General features: G+C 40.1%; 2 protein-coding genes across 2 annotated transcripts in view; one reads left to right on the top strand and one right to left on the bottom strand.

Moving 5' to 3' along the window:
• Positions 1 to 6,376: 6,376 nt before the first annotated feature.
• LOC124259734 (bifunctional peptidase and arginyl-hydroxylase JMJD5-like) lies at positions 6,377 to 10,145 on the top strand. Its single transcript, XM_046693924.1, has one exon. The coding sequence runs from the start codon at positions 7,805 to 7,807 to the stop codon at positions 8,966 to 8,968; it is 1,164 nt and encodes a 387-aa protein (XP_046549880.1). The 5' UTR covers positions 6,377 to 7,804; the 3' UTR covers positions 8,969 to 10,145.
• A 3,542-nt stretch (positions 10,146 to 13,687) lies between these two features.
• Positions 13,688 to 21,200, bottom strand: part of LOC124259731 (serine/threonine-protein kinase ULK3-like) — a 60,943-nt gene continuing 53,430 nt past the window's right edge. The window contains exon 16 of the mRNA XM_046693921.1: positions 13,688 to 13,966. Coding sequence (XP_046549877.1) covers positions 13,947 to 13,966 — 20 coding nt within the window. The 3' untranslated portion in view covers positions 13,688 to 13,946. The remainder of the gene's footprint in view (positions 13,967 to 21,200) is intronic.

Genomic DNA, 21,200 nt, shown 5'->3' on the forward strand with positions numbered 1-21,200 from the left:
CTGTGACGTGAATAACAATTGCCACTGCTGTCCTACTGTGTGACGTGACGTGAATAAAATTGTCACTGCTGTCCTACTGTGACGTGAATAACAATTGTCACTGCTGTCCTACTGTGACGTGAATAACAATTTGCTGTCCTACTGTGACGTGAATAACTGCCACTGCTGTCCTACTGTGACGTGAATAACAATTGCCACTGCTGTCCTACTGTGACGTGAATAACAATTGCCACTGCTGTCTTACTGTGACGTGAATAACAATTGCCACTGCTGTCCTACTGTGACGTGAGTACGAAATTGCTTCTGTTTTCCTACTGTGACGTGAATAACAATTGCCACTGCTGTCCTACTGTGACGTGAATAACAATTGCCACTGCTGTCCTACTGTGACGTGAGTACGAAATTGCCACTGCTGTCCTACTGTGACGTGAATAACAATTGCCACTGCTGTCCTACTGTGACGTGAATAACAATTGCCACTGCTGTCCTACTGTGACGTGAATAACAATTGTCACTGCTGTCCTACTGTGACGTGAATAACAATTGTCACTGCTGTCCTACTGTGACGTGAATAACAATTGCCACTGCTGTCCTACTGTGACGTGAATAACAATTGCCACTGCTGTCCTACTGTGACGTGAATAACAATTGTCACTGCTGTCCTACTGTGACGTGAATAACAATTGTCACTGCTGTCCTACTGTGACGTGAATAACAATTGCCACTGCTGTCCTACTGTGACGTGAATAACAATTGCCATTGCTGTCCTACTGTGACGTGAATAACAATTGCCACTGCTGTCCTACTTTGACGTGAATAACAATTGCCACTGTTGGCCTAATGTGACGAGAGTAGGAAATTGCCTCTGCAGATGCTGTGTTAATTGTTTATGTATGTTACTACAATTGGTCTACGGAAGCATCTTAACATACTTTGAAATATTCAGATGAATGGAAACGCGTATGAGAGTTAATCTAAAATATTGTTTTATTTCGTAGAGGTGGTCGAATGGGCGCTAGAAAGTAATGGTACATGTATTTCAAAAGTGAATTCATTAATGTTATAAATGATGTTACGTTATATTACCAGTCCATTCTGCCATCCCAAAACTTGGCGTTATTTATAACAGATAAATAAATATAACCGAATTTACTGTAAGAGTCTGAGGTATTGGCCAGTGAAGCGTTCTATACGCTTGGAAAGGTTCATCTTCTTGCTTGTTTTTGAATGCTGGTATATCAACACCAACAATAATAATTTATGGATAACATGATGAAATGATTGTTACCTTGACTGTACCTAATAAAATGTGTTGTTTACCTGTGGGATTCATGAAATAAATATTGAATTGAAAATTGAAATGCCGCCTGTAATTTTGTTTTCTGAAGCGATTTTAAACAGATGTTGTACTTCGCCCTATATGAACATGCTGTGTTGTGTTCGACTAACTATTGTTCTGGTGATATTCAAATGACATCACTGGCAAACGGAGAACAGCCACTAGTCGCCTAACGATGATGCTCTAACGAAAATATACTAGGCACATAAAGAAACTGTGCATACAAAAATTTAAAATCTAAATTTATCAAATCTGTGTAGACACATACGGATTTAAACTCAGAGATTAGTGACATGAATCCAACATGCATGCAGGTGCCACGTTCCGTGACGTCAGTGGGTTCGTCCTCGAAACGTGCAATACGTTGTTGCACGTGCATTCCGGGAAAGAGAAACAGAGCAAATGAATGCCACACAATACTGTCACTTTGGTAAGCTCAACCCCTGCCCTTGCGATCGTTCAAAAAATTAAACGGCTATTGAAACGCATAGCATCCCAAGGCTCACGTCTGCACAACGTCATGAGGCCATTGGGATGGCCCGTGGGGGAATGTCTCAACGACACGTGGCTGCACATTTCCACTGCCACCGGAACACCATTTCTGCACTGGTGAGACGCTACCAGAACACAAATGACGTCATCGATCGGCCACGTTCTGGACGTCCACGTGTAACAACGCCACACAGGACAGATGGATAAGGGTGACCCATCTTCGCACAGTTCGACAACGTTTACGTCATCACGGGATCAGACCCAACGTCATCGACAAGCTCGCCGAATGTGGTGCCGAAATCATGTCCGCAGACCCTTGTTTTGGTGGAGAAATGTTGTTTTCACAGATGAGTCCAGGTTTAACATTTCCCATAGTGATGGACGTCAACGTGCCTATAGACGCGTGGGAGAACGTTATGCAGGAATCGCTTTGGTGGTGGTTCCGTGATGATTTGGGGTGGAATAACAGCACGCCAAAGAACTCCTTTGGTGATTGTTCAGGGCAACTTAACTGGTGTGGGCTACAGGGATCAGATTCTTCGACCTGTGGCAATTCCTTTTCTGCAACGTCATGGCCCTGGGTTAACGTTCCAACAGGACAATGCCCGCCCTCATACGGCAAGGGTTGCTATGGATTTCTTGCAACACCACAACGTTGACTTACTGCCTTGGCCTGCAAATTCACCGGATCTCTCCCCGATAGAGCATGTTTGGGACGAGATGGACAGACGTCTACGCCGTCTTCCTCATCCGCCAGATAACGTCCTTGATCTTGCAACAGAACTTGAGAGAATCTGGCGTGCCATCCCACAGGCCTTATTTGCACGTTTGATATAGGCTCTATGCGTCGTCGATGCACTGCTGTTCTCAATGCAGATGGTGGACATACCCGTTATTGAGCTTGTGACATGGTCGTTTGACCCCTGTCCCGCTTGTGGACTCGTGACGTCATTGTGATTGACTTTTCAATTGAAATTCTCCCGATTTGTTATGGTCTCATGATCCCTCCATTAAAGTTTATATGTACCTTTGACATTGTTATCGTACTTATCAACTGGGATATTTTGACAATGCACAGTTTCTTTATGTGGCTAGTAAACTATATTAACGTTATTTCGTCGCTTACTGATCCAGGTAATAGCATGGGATGACAGTGTTTTTTTACATATATACTCCTTAAAGTCTTCATAATAGGACCTTGCACGTCGTCAGTATAAAGCACAGAAACGCTTACACGGACGATATGGAGAGACATGATGAGTGCTGAGTGGTTGAGTTGTTGAGTGAGTGGTTGAGTGAGTGAGTGGTTGAGCGAGTGGTTGAGTGAGTGGTTGAGCGAGTGGTTGAGTGAGTGCTGAGTGGTTGAATGGTTGAGTGGTTTAAGCGAGTGAGTAGATGGTTTCATGAGTGGTGTCGTGAGTGCGCTTTGGGTGGGTGGTTGAGTGAGTTAGCGAGAGTGGGGTAGGGTGAGTGAATAGGTACGTTGTTCGCTGAAACCCGGATATTAAACATGTACAGTTAATAATGTCTGTGTTTGCAGTCAGGATCTAACCTGGGCAACACAATAACATATCGCACGATGTTTTCGATTTACTTCATTTATTTATTCCGCATCTATAAATAAATACCACTTTATTCACATATTTATCTCCCGCATCGCTCGTTACCAAACACACGCACCATCTGGCCGGCAGTATCAACCAGTGGACAGCAGAAGGCCGTGTGTATACAGCACACTCAGGTGCGAACACGGGGACTGATTGAATATATGGCAGCGCGGAGGCACTTTGTCCATTCTCTTTTCTGAACAGTGAAATTTTCAAGGGGGCTATCACCACTACTGCTACGACTACTGCTACTGCTACTACAATCATAAGGGACGGACGTGACCTTCCTGTCTGACAGTTCACAATAAAAAGCTAAATATTAAATAAATTACAAACTTGTTCACTGATACATTGGAAAGGAAAACAGTAGGTTAATCTAAACTGAAATCAAAACAATAACGGGTAACGTTATATGAAGACCCTTAAATATGACACGGTGACAACTGCACGTACGAGACATCTGTTTCAACAATCGATATACATAGGTGATCATCACATGTAGGTCCGTATCCGGGTACCTGAGTTACACGCCACTGAATGTTCGACAGCAAGTACAAGGACTTGATTGAGGCAGACGGCTATAAAGCAGACGGGTCGTACAGTCACGCTGATGTGGATAGTGTTGATATGTACAAATACCCAAGAATTAAGGATATTCCGACATTCAACGCAACAATGGAACCAGGTGACTGTTTATATATACCATATCACTGGTTTCATCAGGTTAATTCTTTCGGTAGCAGGAACCTCGCTATAAATATCTGGCTTACCCATCTGCCTTTCTTCAATGATTCTGATTGTCAAAATGTCGATGTGAACGAACAAACAGTTCCCTTTAGCAAGTATGGATTTGTGAATAAGGTTTAGGAGGGAGAATGTCTTTTTCCTCAACGATCTTCTTGAAATGCCGCATGTTTCCAGGGAAAGGTTCATGGAGTTACTTGTGAAACCAGAAGCAGATGACAAGGACGCCATCTTTGATTTTGTTGACAGAGATGGCGATTCAAGTCTGTCATGGGACGAACTGTTTCAGATTGACGTCAGAGACATTATCAAGCGTTACAGTAGCGCCTTGACAGCACCGCCATCGTTCTTCGATGACCTAGAGCAGGCGTCATTTGGCCACGATGAGCTGTAATGGTGTACAGTTAAAGCGGACATGACGTTAAGGCAAAGTTTAAAAAACATTACAATATACATCTATTTGTGCGCGCTCCAGAATATCTAGTTGTTATCTTACTTATACTTACGCTAATGTGTAAAAGTAAAGTTGTGAAGAGATACAAATTTTGTCATGTGCACGTCGTAAAATATAGAGCAAGGAATGAGGTTTACACACATAAGATCTTCATTACTCTTCATATTCAGAATGTCTGTATTGTGAAGAGATTTCTTTAGTAATTCTGAAATAATTCTACATAATAGCATCTTTATACTGTTAAATATTGGAAAATAAAACATATTTACAGAGATGAATTACTCAGTGTGTCAAGATTTTCTATTATATATTTACCACAGGTACTGATATCTCACTCCTTCCCTCTCTCTCTCTACCTCCTTCCCTCTCTAACTCTCTCTGTCTATCATTATCTGTAGCGTATCATGCGCTAAATGGTAATATATGAAGAACACAACACATATAACCCTTAATGCGACAAACACTGTGATCCCCTATACTTGCTGATATGTCTTGTGTTAGCAAAAACAAAACTGGGAAATTTTGTCAATAAGATTAGTTTTTCATATCTATGATTAATTATCGTTTAATAATGGCCACAAAGTCCATTCCTTTTCAACAGCGCAGCAGACCCCGGGAACCAGGTTGAAACCATTTAACCCCTGTGCTGGTATCTAAGACAACGCTAACTTTAACCTCTGGCAATACATGCTAAATGTAATGAGGAGTCAGATGCTATATCCATGTCAGCATTAAATAAACTTATGAATCTGATATTTTACGGTTGAAGTGAAGATACACCGCCAAATGGTTATGAGTGAGTGAGTTGGGTTTCACGCCGCTTTTAGCAATATCACGGCGGGGACCAACATAAATGCGGGTTTCCCCCCAAAAGGTTAAGATATATAAAATCCCTCACCACAGTGAACAATGCAGAGACCATTAAGTATCTTCACTTCACCTATCCATCAGAGGTCAGAATCAAATGAAACACTTGAGAAATCTGCAGTCTCCTATCGGGATCTGTGCTAAGAAAATCAAAAGGAAGGCAGCCTCTATACCTGGCTGTGCAACAAAAGGAAGGCAGCCTCAGTATACAATCAGCTCAATACCCTGGCTGTCACAGACAACATTTTAAAGCTGAGAAAGAGGTTTCGCCACAATGGGTCTTTACGTATTACAGATTAAATTTAAAACACAACTTTGCCTGATACCTTTTATGTACCGACCTTATAAAGTTGTATGAAAAACGAAATCAGCTCAATTTACCAGATGCTGAGTGGTACTTCTCCGGTGAGAGCAGTGTACATTTTATTTCAATTTCACAGGCGCGAGACAGACACTGTTTTATAATTTATTTGTCTATTTACAGCTGAGACTTTAAGTTCGATACTTAAAAGCCAGGTTTCAGTTGCACACAATGAGTCTGGTAAAATTCAACACAAAATGTGAACTTAACACCAATCAGGCTGTACACCATATTGATTTATGGGTCACAAGACATACATGTTATGATGTCTGTTGATTAAATAAATGAATGTGACGTCATTTGTCATCATGATGCGCTTGACCCGGGTTAGAATGTTGTCTTCAGCAACCCATGCTTGTCGTAAGAGACGACTAACGGGAGCGGGTGGTCAGGTTCGTTGATCGCCGCGTTGGTTGACACATGTCATTGTATCCCAACTACGTAGATCGATGCTCATGGTGTTGATCACCAGATTGTCTGGTCCAGACTCGATTATTTACAGACCGCCGTCATATTGCTGGGATATTGCTGAGTACGGCGTAAAACTAAACTCACTCACTCATGATGCGCTATGGTAACCGCCCTGCAGACCCTGAAACATTTGTAACCAAAACACTCTATGAAAGTCTGTGATACTTGACAAGTGTAGATTACTGCAGATTCAGTAAAATATGAAAGTTAACTGAGTATTCTTATTGTAATGTTTCTGAGAAACCTTATCAACTATCAACTAATTTCTTCTGTAAACTATTTACATTTCAAAGACTAGAAGTTACTCTACCCCATGTTCTACGTGTAGTTGTCACATCTCCGGATCCTAACTCCATGAAATGAACATTATGTGTGGCTGGTGCCACCGGTACAATACGACACCTTTCGTGAGCACAGAGCACTGTCTTCGTGTTTCCATTCAAATAGTTGTCGCTAGTGTTCATTTTGGTTGGCCTTTACACTGTAAGGAATATGTTCCAGTAAATATTAGAGGCTGACCAGTCTCTGCCGCTGACGCTGTGAATATATGTAACACCGGTTATTGATACCATCTTTGGCAATATAGCCTGGATTAGAATAGGTCCCTGCTGTGTAGATAGCAACAGGATAGATCGGGTCGGGGTCAGGCTCGGTGTCTTGGAAGAGTCAGCTGACTGAGACTGCGTGCATCTTTTCTCAAAACATAAGTCACCGGATTGTCTGTCCTGACTTGACAATCTAGTCATAAAACTGGAATTGCGGAGTGCTGCAATCAAGATGGGAATACGAAGTACCAAGCCCTGTTTGAATCCCCCTATTGGTGACAAGTGACCAACCCACTGATGTGGTAATAGCGTTACGCTCTGATAAACACTTACATTGCAGATTTATCGTTAAACTGTAGCTGAAGTTTGCATGTGGTCTATCTACTTACTGTAACTCAACTAGCTGTCCATGACATTAACAAACATAACCAATAAACGATATTAATTTCAATACTTTGATTCTTTGAAGTTTGAAGTGAAAACAATACAACTGTCAATATCTGTGTAGCAAATCTGCAAATTAAACCAGGAATGTACCATTACTGTTTAAATCAATAAGATTTTTGCAGTTTTAATTCAAAATGTATTAACATCCGGCAACTGTAATCCGACGGGTGTTTAAGATATTAGTCACCAGTATTGATAATATCCCATGCAACCACGCATATTCTGATTACATTGTAACGCTGGGAATCTGAATATCAATATTGTTAATGAGTAAGTGTGCATAAGAATGCGAGGTCGCGCCAGCTGGTGTATCAGCTTTTCTTCAAACTTAGTCGTATGAAGTATTGTCCCAACCACCTTTCATTTAAGTAGATCTTGCTACGAGACAGGATCCAGGATTGTGGTTCAGTTAATGTGTGCAGCCATACTGACCCCTGGAGACGTTTTATGCAGAAGACAGGTTTTATATTCATTTGAATGGAGTCGATTTTTTACCTCACTTTTGTCTTCTTCGTGGCCTCAGCGTCTGATCTTCCTGGACATCTTAAACCATTTGGGTCACATACCACTCCGGCGGAAGTTGAGGTAGTAACCGAATTCCCAGAACCTAAAGACTTCTATGAAAAGTATCAGAGAGGAGGAGGCAAACCTGTTCATTTCAAATCCGTTCTGAAAAACGTGGACTTCAAGCCGTTCAAAAGATGGACGGACGATTATTTGAACGAGAAGTTCGGAGAAGAGACGGTTATGGTGGAGAAGTATAAAAAAGAGGTGAGAGATGCCGGAACGAACACGATGTCTCTCCGCAAGTTTCTCAGCGTCTACAAGGAGAAGGACATCTATATGGTTCAGGATCTGCTCGATGTCATGCGTGACGACATGTCCATACCTCGTAGCATTCAATGTGGCGGCTTCCAGAACGTCATGGAAACGGTGGTCCTGTGGTTTAGCAGTGGAGGAACCAAGTCAGTTTTACATTTGGACGAAATGGAGAATTTCAACTGTCTACTAGACGGAACTAAGGACCTTGTGATGGTAGACCGTAAATTCAAAGCGGAGATAGAAGACCGCGGTTGGATGGCTAACGGCGTGTATAGCGAGATGGACGTGGATAAGGTCGATATGGAGAAATACCCCATGGTAAATAAGGTTCAGACTTTCAAAGTGTCCATGGAACCTGGTGACTGTCTTTACATTCCATACATGTGGTACCATCAAGTAAATTCCTTTGGAAACCGTAATCTCGCTGTGAACATATGGTTTGTCCACATCCCTTGGTTCAACTACACGGACTGTGACAACGTGGCCACGCCCGAACAGACGGTGCCCTTCCAAAGATTCGGATTCATGTCGGAATTCAAGCGGGCAAGTACTACCTTTTTAAGACCTTTATTTGATTATCCGGAGGTCACCACAAACATATTCCTCCACGAATATGTAACAGAAGATGTAGATGAAGTGACTAGGGGCGAAATTCTAAACTACATCGACGTTGACAAAGACGGCGTCCTGAGCTGGAATGAACTTCTCAAGGTCGACGTCGTAGCCTTCGTGAAGGAGTTTGAAAGACATCTTAGTGTAGATCCGGAACTATTGGAGAACATTGGCGCCAACCCCTATGGAGGACATGACGAGCTGTGAGGACATCACAGGGTGCCAGGCAGGGGACCAGTCACCGACCATCTGCGTACCCTTTCTTTCAATCTGTTTCCACCAAAAGAAATATAGGTCTTATATGTATCAGATAGAAGCTCTTTTGGAAATTCTCTAAAAATCGATAGAATGTGTTCATCAAGTTAATGAATAGAACACCATGCAACAAATAGTCGTAAGAAGTAAACTGTTTCCTTAAGCTTAGTTAATTATGTCTTCCGTGGAAATTGCATGAGACAGTTTTATACTTTTCATGAAATGACTAAATGAATTGCAAATATATTTTTATATTCACGATATTTTTGTCCAAGGCAAGATATTCGAATAGTTGGTAGAATAATAAAAAATATTTTGGATAAAGTATTGAAATTGTGATAGCGCATTCCTTTAGCTGGGTCACTACTGGTTGTAGCTTACGGTTACAAATTAACTTTTTGTGTAAATTGTACAATTATATTTAAAGTTAACATATTTATAATAATTCACCAACTGAAATATTTTTCCTGGAGTGGTATTTACACAACGGTTTGCTTGTTTACCAATCATGATTTAGTTTGTAAAATAAAAACGTTTAAAGCCACAAGGCGTACGAGTTCACTTCAGTAATATTTACCGAGCAAATGTTATGTTATTAGGACAGGTAAGTGTGTTCTGTAAACTGTAAACGGAACGTGGGAAACGATATCATATTCCGTAAACAGAAACACGATGCATTCCTTTTCCATATTTTGTACATACATGTTCACAGTGATTATTCATATCGATGTCTTATGCTAGTTCTTTCTCGGTAGGTTATTCACTTTAATGATTTACACATCAGCTTCCTCGCCTACTCGACCAGCTGTGTCGTGGCCTCGGTGATCAATCGAGCTGTATAGCAAGCTCGCTGTCGGGATTTACAGACCGTGATGTCAGTAACAGATGTATTCTGCTACAGTGTGGACACATGGCGCCTCTCCATCTGTCCTGTAGGGATCTCCCCCCGCCCCTTTATTTGTGGTAAAATCTGTGACAGGATGTACCGTCTCTGCAACAACTTGCTAGCCTTTTTCCAATACTAAGAAACATAGTAATTATCACATTGTTGATTTCAGAAATACAATTGTTTTCCTATATTGTTGAATTTCCTTTTTTTTTTGGATGTTAATAAATATGTTAATTATCACCTTTTTGAATTCATTAATAATATTAATTGTTTCCTTGTATAATGATCACTATAGTTTTGCTCTATAAATTCAGACAGAACAGTACAGGTGACAGCAATACCACCATCTGGGGAACACAAAAGTGTACTAGTATTCAGAACAGAACAGAAGCTTATTCTCATAGAAACCACACAACCTGATATACAGAACATACAGTGAAATTTAAAAAAGACACATACATGTATATATTCTTTTACAAATTGTTGCTAATTTTAGTATAATTTGATTATAATCACAATTCATAAGATAGACAAATTTGGCAACAGTTGGATTTGAGAAGTAGTATTTAGGTAGACAGGTTTGATGTTGAGAAAGAGAGTGATGGACAGACAAGTAGAAAGTGGAATTCATCACAGACATCTAAATTACATAATGAACAGATTCTATTTACATTTACATTTACCCACAGGCAAAGTGAGCTGGCTTCGCTCATAGAGGAAGACTGGTAATATTCTCTGTGTTGCGGAACCCTATTTGCGCACACTTTGCCTGTGATTTACCCAGTGTCCAGCTTCAGTTGGAAGTCTGTGATTAGTTGTTCTTAATTTTGTAATCCATAATCTAAGATTAAAAGGTAGTTGCAATAAGTATGGTTCTAATTTTAAAATATTCAAAGGTTATTGTCCATGGGTTAAATGAACAGTGGCTTCTAAGCTTTAGTTCAGTAGCAATGGTAAAACTTCAAGAACCTTACCCATCAGTGGCATTAAAAGAGTCATAAGAAACATGTTTCACCCTATCAAAATTGTGATGTATTTTATGTTTTAAGGCAACACAAACGTATGTATATATGATTATACGCATTCTAAGGAAATTCTAGATTATTTATGTTTGGTTCTATGTCTGACAACATCTATTTTGTTCAAATCACAAGAGAAACATCATCTTATAAAAATCTTTATTTACACATTATTGTTGGGAAGCACTAATCTTTCAACAAGATATATATTTAGCTGTCATAAATCAACACAACAACAAATCTGGATCACACAAATGTCATTGAATGTGCCATGATTGGCTGTTTGGCTCACTGAAGCCTGACAGTTAGGGTCTTGACAAACCTATATCATGTTGACACTAAACAGGCATTTTATGACAGAAGATGTACAATGGATATTGGACAATAGGCTGTCAAGTGTATGTAATTTCCAACATCAGCTGAATGAGACAAACAAATAATATTTATAGTTTGCTTCCTACATAACTGTGACAGAATGGAACCTGGTATAACACAAGGAAGGAAGGACTGACTGAGTTTGGTTTTACGCTGCTTTTAGCAATATTCCAGCAACATCACGGCAGGGGACACCAGAAATGGGCTTCACACATTATACCCATGTGGGGATTTGAACCCGGGTCTTCGGTGTGACGAGCCAACGCTTTAACCACTAGGCTACCCCACCGCCCCAATGTGGGGATTTGAACCCGGGTCTTCGGTGTGACGAGCCAACGCTTTAACCAATAGGCTACCCCACCACCCAGGAAGGAAGGAAGGAAGTTGATTAAGCCCATGTATGATGCTGGGAATCAAAACTGATCACATACTGGCATGGTCAAGGGACACAAAATGCTGCATGAGAGTGAAAATTGAACCTAAACTTACTTTAAACAAAACTTATTTCTGTATTATAAGTGCGTGTAGTGTACAGGGTATCAGTACAAACATGTATGACCCTCGCTGGAATGAAGCAATTGTCATAGAAGGGGTTTCCATAGAATGCAAAAACACTTTGAAAATATAATTGGCTGATCTGCTGTGGATAATGCACTCTGAAAACACATAAAATGTTTCAGCACAGTAACCTGAAGATGTTCAGCAACCCATGTTTGTCATAAGAAGCGACTAAAGTGATCAGGTGGTCAAGGTTGCTGGCTTGGTTGCTGCACGACATTGCATCACAGTTGAATGGATAGATGACTATATAAAAATAACTGACATATTCTGTAAACATCTTCCTTCATATATTTGACTTACAAGTCATTATCACAGAATGGTTTAAACACTGCAAAATATCCAAACCTTGCTTTATCTACTTCTGTAATGCTTGCAAACTATTCCCAGTACAACCTTGTAATAATAGCCCATGCTATCAGCATTCATCTAGGCTTTGGTTAGTTCGTTACTTTCTGTGAGAATACCCCAGATTTTAACAGTCTTTCTGTGAGAATACCCCGGGTATTAACTCTTTCTGTGAGAATACCCCAGATTTTAACAGTCTTTCTGTGAGAATACCCCGGGTATTAACTCTTTCTGCGAGAATACCCCAGATATTAACAGTGCCAGACACTACAGCAGCACACTGGCAATGTTTAACTGTATGTCGGAAGTCACAATAAAAGGCTTAGCTTCAAAACGCATGAAACATGCAATAAATCACTGCTCTGTGACATGAATGTACAACATGGACATCAAATCCTGCAATTACAGAATTATAATAATACAAATATGTCAATACACTACGCCAGCTGTTTCAATATACCATAAAGTGTGACATCAGGGCGTATAAAGTATAGTGTTTTCAGCACCACCAAAACATAATTCATCTTTGAACAGTATTCATCCTTTCCACTCACAGAGTATAATTGTACTGGTTTTGTTTGCTTGACTGATCCTAAATGCTCTACTTGAACAATGATTTTCCATTATTTGGAACACACTGACTTGGGCAACACAGCAAGGGTAGGCAAGAGAAACCATGTCACATGACAAACGCTAAATGCATAATGTGGTTGGACATAAGAGTGGGTGAGTGAGTGATTGAGTTTAGTTTTACCGCGCATTCAGCAATATTCCAGCTATATGGCGGTGGTCTGTAAATAATCGAGTTTGGACCAGACAACTCAGTGATCAACAGCATGAGCATCGATCTGTAATTGGGAACCGATGACATGTGTCAACCAAGTCAGCGAACATGACCACCCGATCCCATTAGTCGTCTCTTACGACAAGTATGGGTTACTGAAGGTCAATATTCTAACCCGAACCTTGACGGGTAGTTGGACATAAGAACAACACTGGTATCAACGTATGACAGGAAGAGGGTTACTGCTTACAACCTTGGGTCCATAGGTTCAAGTACTGCAGGGCCAGAGACACACATACCCTAATTTCTAACACTGGTAGCAAAACAGAAGTTAAAGAAAAAGACTACAATCTTGGACTCTGAGCCCGAGGCATTATAAGAGCAAGGGAACATAAACAAACATCGAGGGTACATCAACCCATGGGCCCCGAGGGACCAGTGAACAACATATTTATCTTACCGAACACCTTAATGTTAATTTTCTATTGTTTGAAGCAAGGGTACAAATCTTTTTGTAGCCATCGCTAGATTTTGCGGACAAGAAAAACAGATTTAGAGTTATCTCCCTTCCATCGATTTGCATTCGCAAAACATTGGTAATTTCCGTACATCGTACGTGATTCAATGTTATTCGAGATAAAGAATTACTACCACGAAGTACCAAATGAGTTGCCATTGACAGCGGGGTACATTGAAATGTTACTTGCTTGTAAGCGGGGTACATTGAAAATAATAGAAGAGCGCTCAAGCCAATCAGAAAGCGACATTTATGTGCTAGGTAAGATAAACAATATTATCTCATTTATGCAACATTCAGTTGTGATAACTTACAAAAGTTCAGTGGGTATATACATGATCTAACATAATCGAGCCTGGTGATGATGTATACATGATACACAGAACTGTGCCCTGACATGGCGGAAGCTTGCCCTGTGATGTTTGATGTGTGGTCAGCTTCTACTGGACACAACAGGATGCTGGAAAGGAAACATAAAGTGGTAAATATTAACAACCATTTAAAAAATGTCATCTACTATTCTTTCGCAAATACTTTGCTGATATCAAATCAGTACTATTGATCCATCATCAGATGAATGATGGACAAGGTTTCCTATAAGGGACCATTCATAATTTATAGCTGGGGGTGGGTGGGGGTGATGATGATTTTTAAGGGTGGGGTCACCCATTTTGTTCTGTGGAGCTGGGGGGGGGGAGGGGATCAGCAATTCTGTACATAAAAATATGTTTCAAATTATGCTTAGAAATTATGGGAAGGGGAGGGGTCATTGATTTTGTACATGACATGCAGGGGGGTCACTTATTTTGTACATAAAATTTTTTTTTGGGGGGGGTCATTCACATTGTACATGCTTCTCAATAAAAATCATCATCACTCCCCCTAGCCATAAATTATGAACGGTCCCTAAGTGATCCTTTTATTCAATGCATGGGGGCCTAAACTATTCCTTCAAGAAGTCACTATGCTCTGTTAACTACCGGTATGTCACTATATGCTCTGTGATCTAATCCAGTATGCTCTGTCATCTAAGTAAATATGCTGTAGCATCTATGTCACTACGCTCTTCGAACTAAGTCACTCTGCTCTATGATCCCACTCAGTCAATATGCATCTAACAACCAATAACCCCAAAGAAGTTATGCTATTTTCAAATTAACACTTGCACTTTATCAACTCTGTAGATGTTTTTCACATACGGCCCATATGATCAAGCTCTGTTAATTCTTCATGTGTGTGTAATTATTAAAACCTTGACATATACCCATGCCTAGTTCAACCTGGGACATGAGTAATGCTGGAAGGGTGTGAGCTCACATTATACCAATCTGATGGATGTAGGACACACTGTGGCAGGAATGGTGCACACACCACTGCTTCCTCATGTACTGGCTGTATGTCAGCAATACAGCCACTCCATGAACATGGCACCACTGTGGTCCACAGCCCCTGTGTCTTTGCGAGGATTAAATATTTAAAAACATTGAAAAAATTTGAGATGACCCTCGACTTGAAATGCTTCACAGTACAATACATCATGACAAGGCCTGATAGTTCGGTGTACCCGACCCGCCTGCTTTGCCGATCGCTAAGCTATAATCTCATGTAAATGATTAAAACTTAATGTAAACATAATCCTAGATGATTGGCCTATCAATCACCACTCATGACACCTATCAGTTCTCTGTTGTTATTTCTGCAAGTCGATTGAAACCCGATTTCGACTCTTAACATCTTGACACAAATGGATGAGGATATATCCGCACAAAATGGGGGTGTGGTTGAGGAAAGCCCTCTGGTTGGTTGATGCTTGTTAAGGAGACATTTACAACTGATGCTTTCTTTTGAGAAGCCATTGCTTCAAAATTCTTACATTTCTTACATTCTTACATTTCCAAGTCAAGTAGTCGATGAAAGTAAAAATTCTTGCAAATTTATAAAGAATGTGAGATTTACAAGCTTTGACCAATCATCCTCCATATACAACTTGTACCACTGATGTCCTCAACACACAACTGTGTACAACATCTCCTACAATGTCCTCAACACACAACTGTGTACAACATCTACTACGATGTCCTCAACACACAACTTTGAACAACATCTACTACGATGTCCTCAACACAACTTTGTACAACATCTACCACGATGTCCTCAACACACAATTTTGTACAACATCTACCACTGATGTCCTCAAAACACAACTTTGTACAACATGTACCACCAAAGTCTTATACACAACTTTGTATAACATATACCACCGATGTTTTCTACACGCAACTTTGTACATCTACCATTGTCATCCTCTATACACAATTTTGTACAACATGTACCACCGATGTCTTCTATACACAACTTTGTACAACATGTACCACCAATGTCCTCTACACACAACTTCGTACAACATGTACCACTGATGTCTTCTACACATAACTTTGTACAACATCTCCCATTGTCATCCTCTGTACACAACTTTGTACAACATGTATCATCGATGTCTTCTATACACAACTTTGTACAACATGTACCACTGATGCCTTCTACACGCAATTTTGTACAACAAGTACCACCGATGTCTTCTATACACAACTTTGCACAACATGTACCAATGACATCCTCTACACATAACTTTGTACAACATGTACCACTGATGTCTTCTACACACAATTTTGTACAACATCTACCATTGTCATCCTCTGTACACAACTTTGTACAACATGTATCATTGATGTCTTCTATACACAACTTTGTACAACATGTACCAATGACATCCTCTACACATAACTTTGTACAACATGTACCACTGATGTCTTCTACACACAATTTTGTACAACATCTACCATTGTCATCCTCTGTACACAACTTTGTACAACATGTATCATCGATGTCTTCTATACACAACTTTGTACAACATCTACAATGATTGTCATCCTCTACACACAACTTTGTACAACATGTACCACTGATGTCTTTACACATAATTTTGTACAACATCTACCATTGTCATCCTCTGTACACAACTTTGTACAATACCATCATCGTCATCTTCTATACACAACTTTGTACAACATGTATCATAACAATGTCTTCTTCTACACACACAATTCTGTACAACATCTACCATTTCTGTACACAACTTTGTACAACATGTACAATTTTGTACAACAAGTACCACCGATGTCTTCTATACACAACTTTGTACAACATGTACCAATGACATCCTCTACACATAACTTTGTACAACATGTACCACTGATGTCTTCATCCTTTTGTACAACATCTACCATTGTCATCCTCTGTACACAACTTTGTACAACATGTATCATCGATGTCTTCTATACACAACTTTGTACAACATGTACCACTGATGTCTTCTACACACAATTTTGTACAACATCTACCATTGTCATCCTCTGTACACAACTTTGTACAACATGTATCATTATGTCCTCTACTCACAACTTTGTACAACATTTACCATTGTCATATTCTATACATAACTTTGTGTACAACATTTACCATTGTCATATTCTATACACAACTTTGTACAACATTTACCATTGTCATATTCTATACAACTTTGTACAACATTTACTGATGTCTTCTACACACAATTTTGTACAACATCTACCATTGTCATCCTCTATACACAACTTTGTACAACATGTACCATGTGTACCAATTCTACATTTTTGGTAGCCCATCTTGTAACAAAATGTAACACATAAAGGTTAGCAGCATGAAATTATAAAAAAATAGTCATGAAAATGACGTAAACTAATATGCATTATCTTAACATCAACCAGAACTTATCTGAGAAACATTCTTTGATAATAATATGCCTTTCACAGATGAAAGCAGATGTATATGAATCCTTAATGTAAAAGAGGTTTTGTATGATGATACTGACTTATAGAAATTACTTACAAATTACCATTTCAATTTAAAATACTCATTTACTTTCAAACATCATCTCCTATATCAAGCCATCACAAGCACAAGGAAAGTGATAAATTCATTACACTGTGGGCAAAAGCCCTTCAGGTCGTCAGGCACACATATGATCAAAGATATTCTCAAAAGTCATAAGAGCCAAGAAAAGCCATGGAAACTCATTGGCATGGAGTCTGCAGTGCATTCTCTTTACAAACATATCTTCTGCGATGTAGCCTTCATTACACTGCAACATGACTACTTGACCCCTAGCCTCAGCTCAAAATAAAAGGACTTGATGGGTACAGTTTGGAATACATCTTTGTAGATATAATTACTACTTATGCGCTAGGGTCTCCTCCAACTAATGAGCTTACATGGATACCATTTCCTGCCATCCCCTGTCGATACAATCTCATGAGTTTACCCGTTGATAAAGTGGCATGAGCCTTTCCCTATTGATATATTGATATACCGTTGTATGAACCTTTCCCTATTGATATACAGTTGTATGAACCTTTCCCTATTGATATACCGTTGTATGAACCTTTCCTATTGATATCCAGTGTATGAAGGCAGCACCCTAGTATGAGCCTTTCCCTATTGATATACCAGGTGTATGAGTATTGATATCCAGGTGTATTTTTCTCCTATTGATATACCGTTGTATGAACCTATTTTCCCCTATTATTGATATCCAGGTGTATGAGCCTTTCGCTATTGATATCCAGGTGTATGAGCCTTTCCCTATTGATATACAGTTGTATGAGCCTTTCCCTATTGATATCCAGGTGTATGAGCCTTTCTCTATTGATATCCAGGTGTATGAGCCTTTCCCTATTGATATCCCTATTGATATCCAGGTGTATGAGCCTTTCCCTATTGATATACAGTTGTATGAACCTTTCCCTATTGATATACAGGTTGTATGAGCCTTTCCCTATTGATATACAGTTGTATGAACCTTTCCCTATTGATATACAGTTGTATGAGCCTTTCCCTATTGATATACAGTTGTATGAGCCTTTCCCTATTGATATCCAGGTGTATGAGCCTTTCCCTATTGATATACAGTTGTATGAGCCTTTCCCTATTGATATACAGATTGTATGAGCCATTGATATCCAGGTGTTGAGCCTCTATTGATATACAGTTGTATGAGCCTTCCCCAGTTTTGAGCCCTCCCCATTGATATCCAGGTGTATGAGCCTTTCCCTATTGATATCCAGGTGTATGAGCCTTTCCCTATTGATATACAGTTGTATGAGCCTTTCCCTATTGATATACAGTTGTATGAGCCTTTCCCTATTGATATACAGTTGTATGAGCCTTTCCCTATTGATATACAGTTGTATGAGCCTTTCCCTATTGATATACAGTTGTATGAGCCTTTCCCCATTGATATCCAGGTGTATGAGCCTTTCCCTATTGATATACAGTTGTATGAGCCTTTCCCATTGATATACAGTTGTATGAGCCTTTCCCTATTGATATACAGTTGTATGAGCCTTTCCCCATTGATATACAGTTGTATGAGCCTTTCCCCATTGATATACAGTTGTATGAGCCTTTCCCTATTGATATACAGGTGTATGAGCCTTTCCCCATTGATATACAGTTGTATGAGCCTTTCCCCATTGATATACAGTTGTATGAGCCTTTCCCCATTGATATACAGTTGTATGAGCCTTTCCCCATTGATATACAGTTGTATGAGCCTTTCCCTATTGATATCCAGGTGTATGAGCCTTTCTCTATTGATATCCAGGTGTATGAGCCTTTCGCTATTGATATCCAGGTGTATGAGCCTTTCCCCATTGATATACAGTTGTATGAGCCTTTCCCCATTGATATACAGGTGTATGAGCCTTTCCCATTGATATACAGAGTTGATATATGTATGAGCCTTTCCCCATTGATATACAGGTTGTATGAGCCTTTCCCCATTGATATCCAGGTGTATGAGCCTTTCCCCATTGATATCCAGGTGTATGAGCCTTTTCCCCCAGTTTATAGGCCCCCATTGATATACATTGATATACAGTTGTATGAGCCTTTCCCCTATTGATATCCAGTTGTATGAGCCTTTCCCCATTGATTGATATCCAGTTGTATGAGCCTTTCCCCATTGATATACAGTTGTATGAGCCTTTCCCCATTGATATACAGTTGTATGAGCCTTTCCCCATTGATATCCAGTTGTATGAGCCTTTCCCCATTGATATACAGTTGTATGAGCCTTTCCCCATTGATATCCAGTTGTATGAGCCTTTCCCCATTGATATACAGTTGTATGAGCCTTTCCCCATTGATATCCAGGTGTATGAGCCTCTCCCCATTGATATACAGTTGTATGAGCCTTTCCCTATTGATATAGAGTTGTATGAGCCTTTCCCCATTGATATACAGTTGTATGAGCCTCTCTCTCACTCTAACTCAGTATGGGTCACATTACCAGGAATTACACATTATGCAAATCAAGGATATATAACATTTGGACAAGTTTCTTCTTCTTTTTGAGAACTTTCATGTGAGAAATAACAATAATGACTGTTTCATTTGACAACAATTTTACATAGACACATCAGAGAGCAGCGTAAAAGGTCTTCCAGAAAACACCCTTTACATGAACTGTACTGTGTCTGAACAAGGGCATCTGACTGTGCGTTAGGTGTTTACCTCACATTGTGTTCCGACTCAGTGTGTGGCACAGCTAAACATTCAATGATGTTGAACACGTCACTGTGATAGGACAAGATATTTCCAAATTATTTCTATCGATGGAAAACAATGCCTTTTTGTCAGCTCTGCCCTCACTGAAGAAATGATGGATGGATGCATCCAGCACATGCCAGGGCAGCTGACAAAAAGGGCAAGGGAAACAGGAAAAAATGCATCTGAAATTTGTTCTGCTTTTCAATGTCAGTTTTGAGATGTTGATCCGTGTTTTTGAAAAGCAAGAATGCAGCGAAGATGGTAAAAAGTGAGCATGTCTAGATTTCCTAGTGGCGGCAGACGAAAGGCGATGGTGAAGTACATTGTTCCAGTGATGGGAGGGAGCAAGGAGGAGGGTCAAGTGGGGATAGTGAGCACCAGGGTAAAGTGGTAAGGGAGGGACAAATCAGGAGGGGAAAAGAGAGAGAGAGATAGAAAGGCAACTAGAGGGGAGAAGGTAGTCTCTCTCACAGTCCCTGAACCATATTATTTTCCCTACAGCCTAGCCCTCCCTGCAATGCTAAAGCCCTAAATGAAGCAAGTCTAGATTTCCCCAGGTTCATCCCTGGGGCTCCTTTTCAATCAAAATTTATATCTATTCAGAGACTAAGCGTTAGTCTAGAGAGAAGGCTGAAGGGAGTGTGAAAGGTGGACACGGGCAAAGTGGGAAGTTTAAATGGTAGTACAAAGGACCTTGTGGGAAGATGAAATGGTGTGGCAAGGGTCAAAGTGGGAAGGGAGGAGAAAAGTTGTTGGGCAGGTGTCAAAGAGGGAAGAGAGCTCAGGGATGAGAGTGGGAAGTGAGCTTAAGGGATTAAGAGGAAAGGGAAGGGCAAGAGAGGGAACAGAGATGATGATGATGATGATGATGATGATGACGGTGATGATGATGATGATGATGATGATGATGATGATGATGATGATGATGATGATGATGATGGAAAGAGAGGCAGAAGTGAGATTGTGACAACAGAAGGTAAGAGAAGGGCAATGGAAGGAGCATACAGGGGTCTCAGAAGGGCATAGGGGCAATGAAGGAGCATACA

The sequence above is a fragment of the Haliotis rubra genome, unplaced genomic scaffold, assembly GCF_003918875.1.
Source record: "Haliotis rubra isolate DU_JTF1 unplaced genomic scaffold, ASM391887v1 Scf734, whole genome shotgun sequence".
NCBI classification, from domain to species: Eukaryota; Metazoa; Mollusca; class Gastropoda; order Lepetellida; family Haliotidae; genus Haliotis; species Haliotis rubra.

Bases quoted from the DNA above. Each gene is read 5' to 3' on its own strand.
- LOC124259734 (XM_046693924.1), top strand. From the start codon at position 7,805: ATGGAGTCGATTTTTTACCTCACTTTTGTCTTCTTCGTGGCCTCAGCG.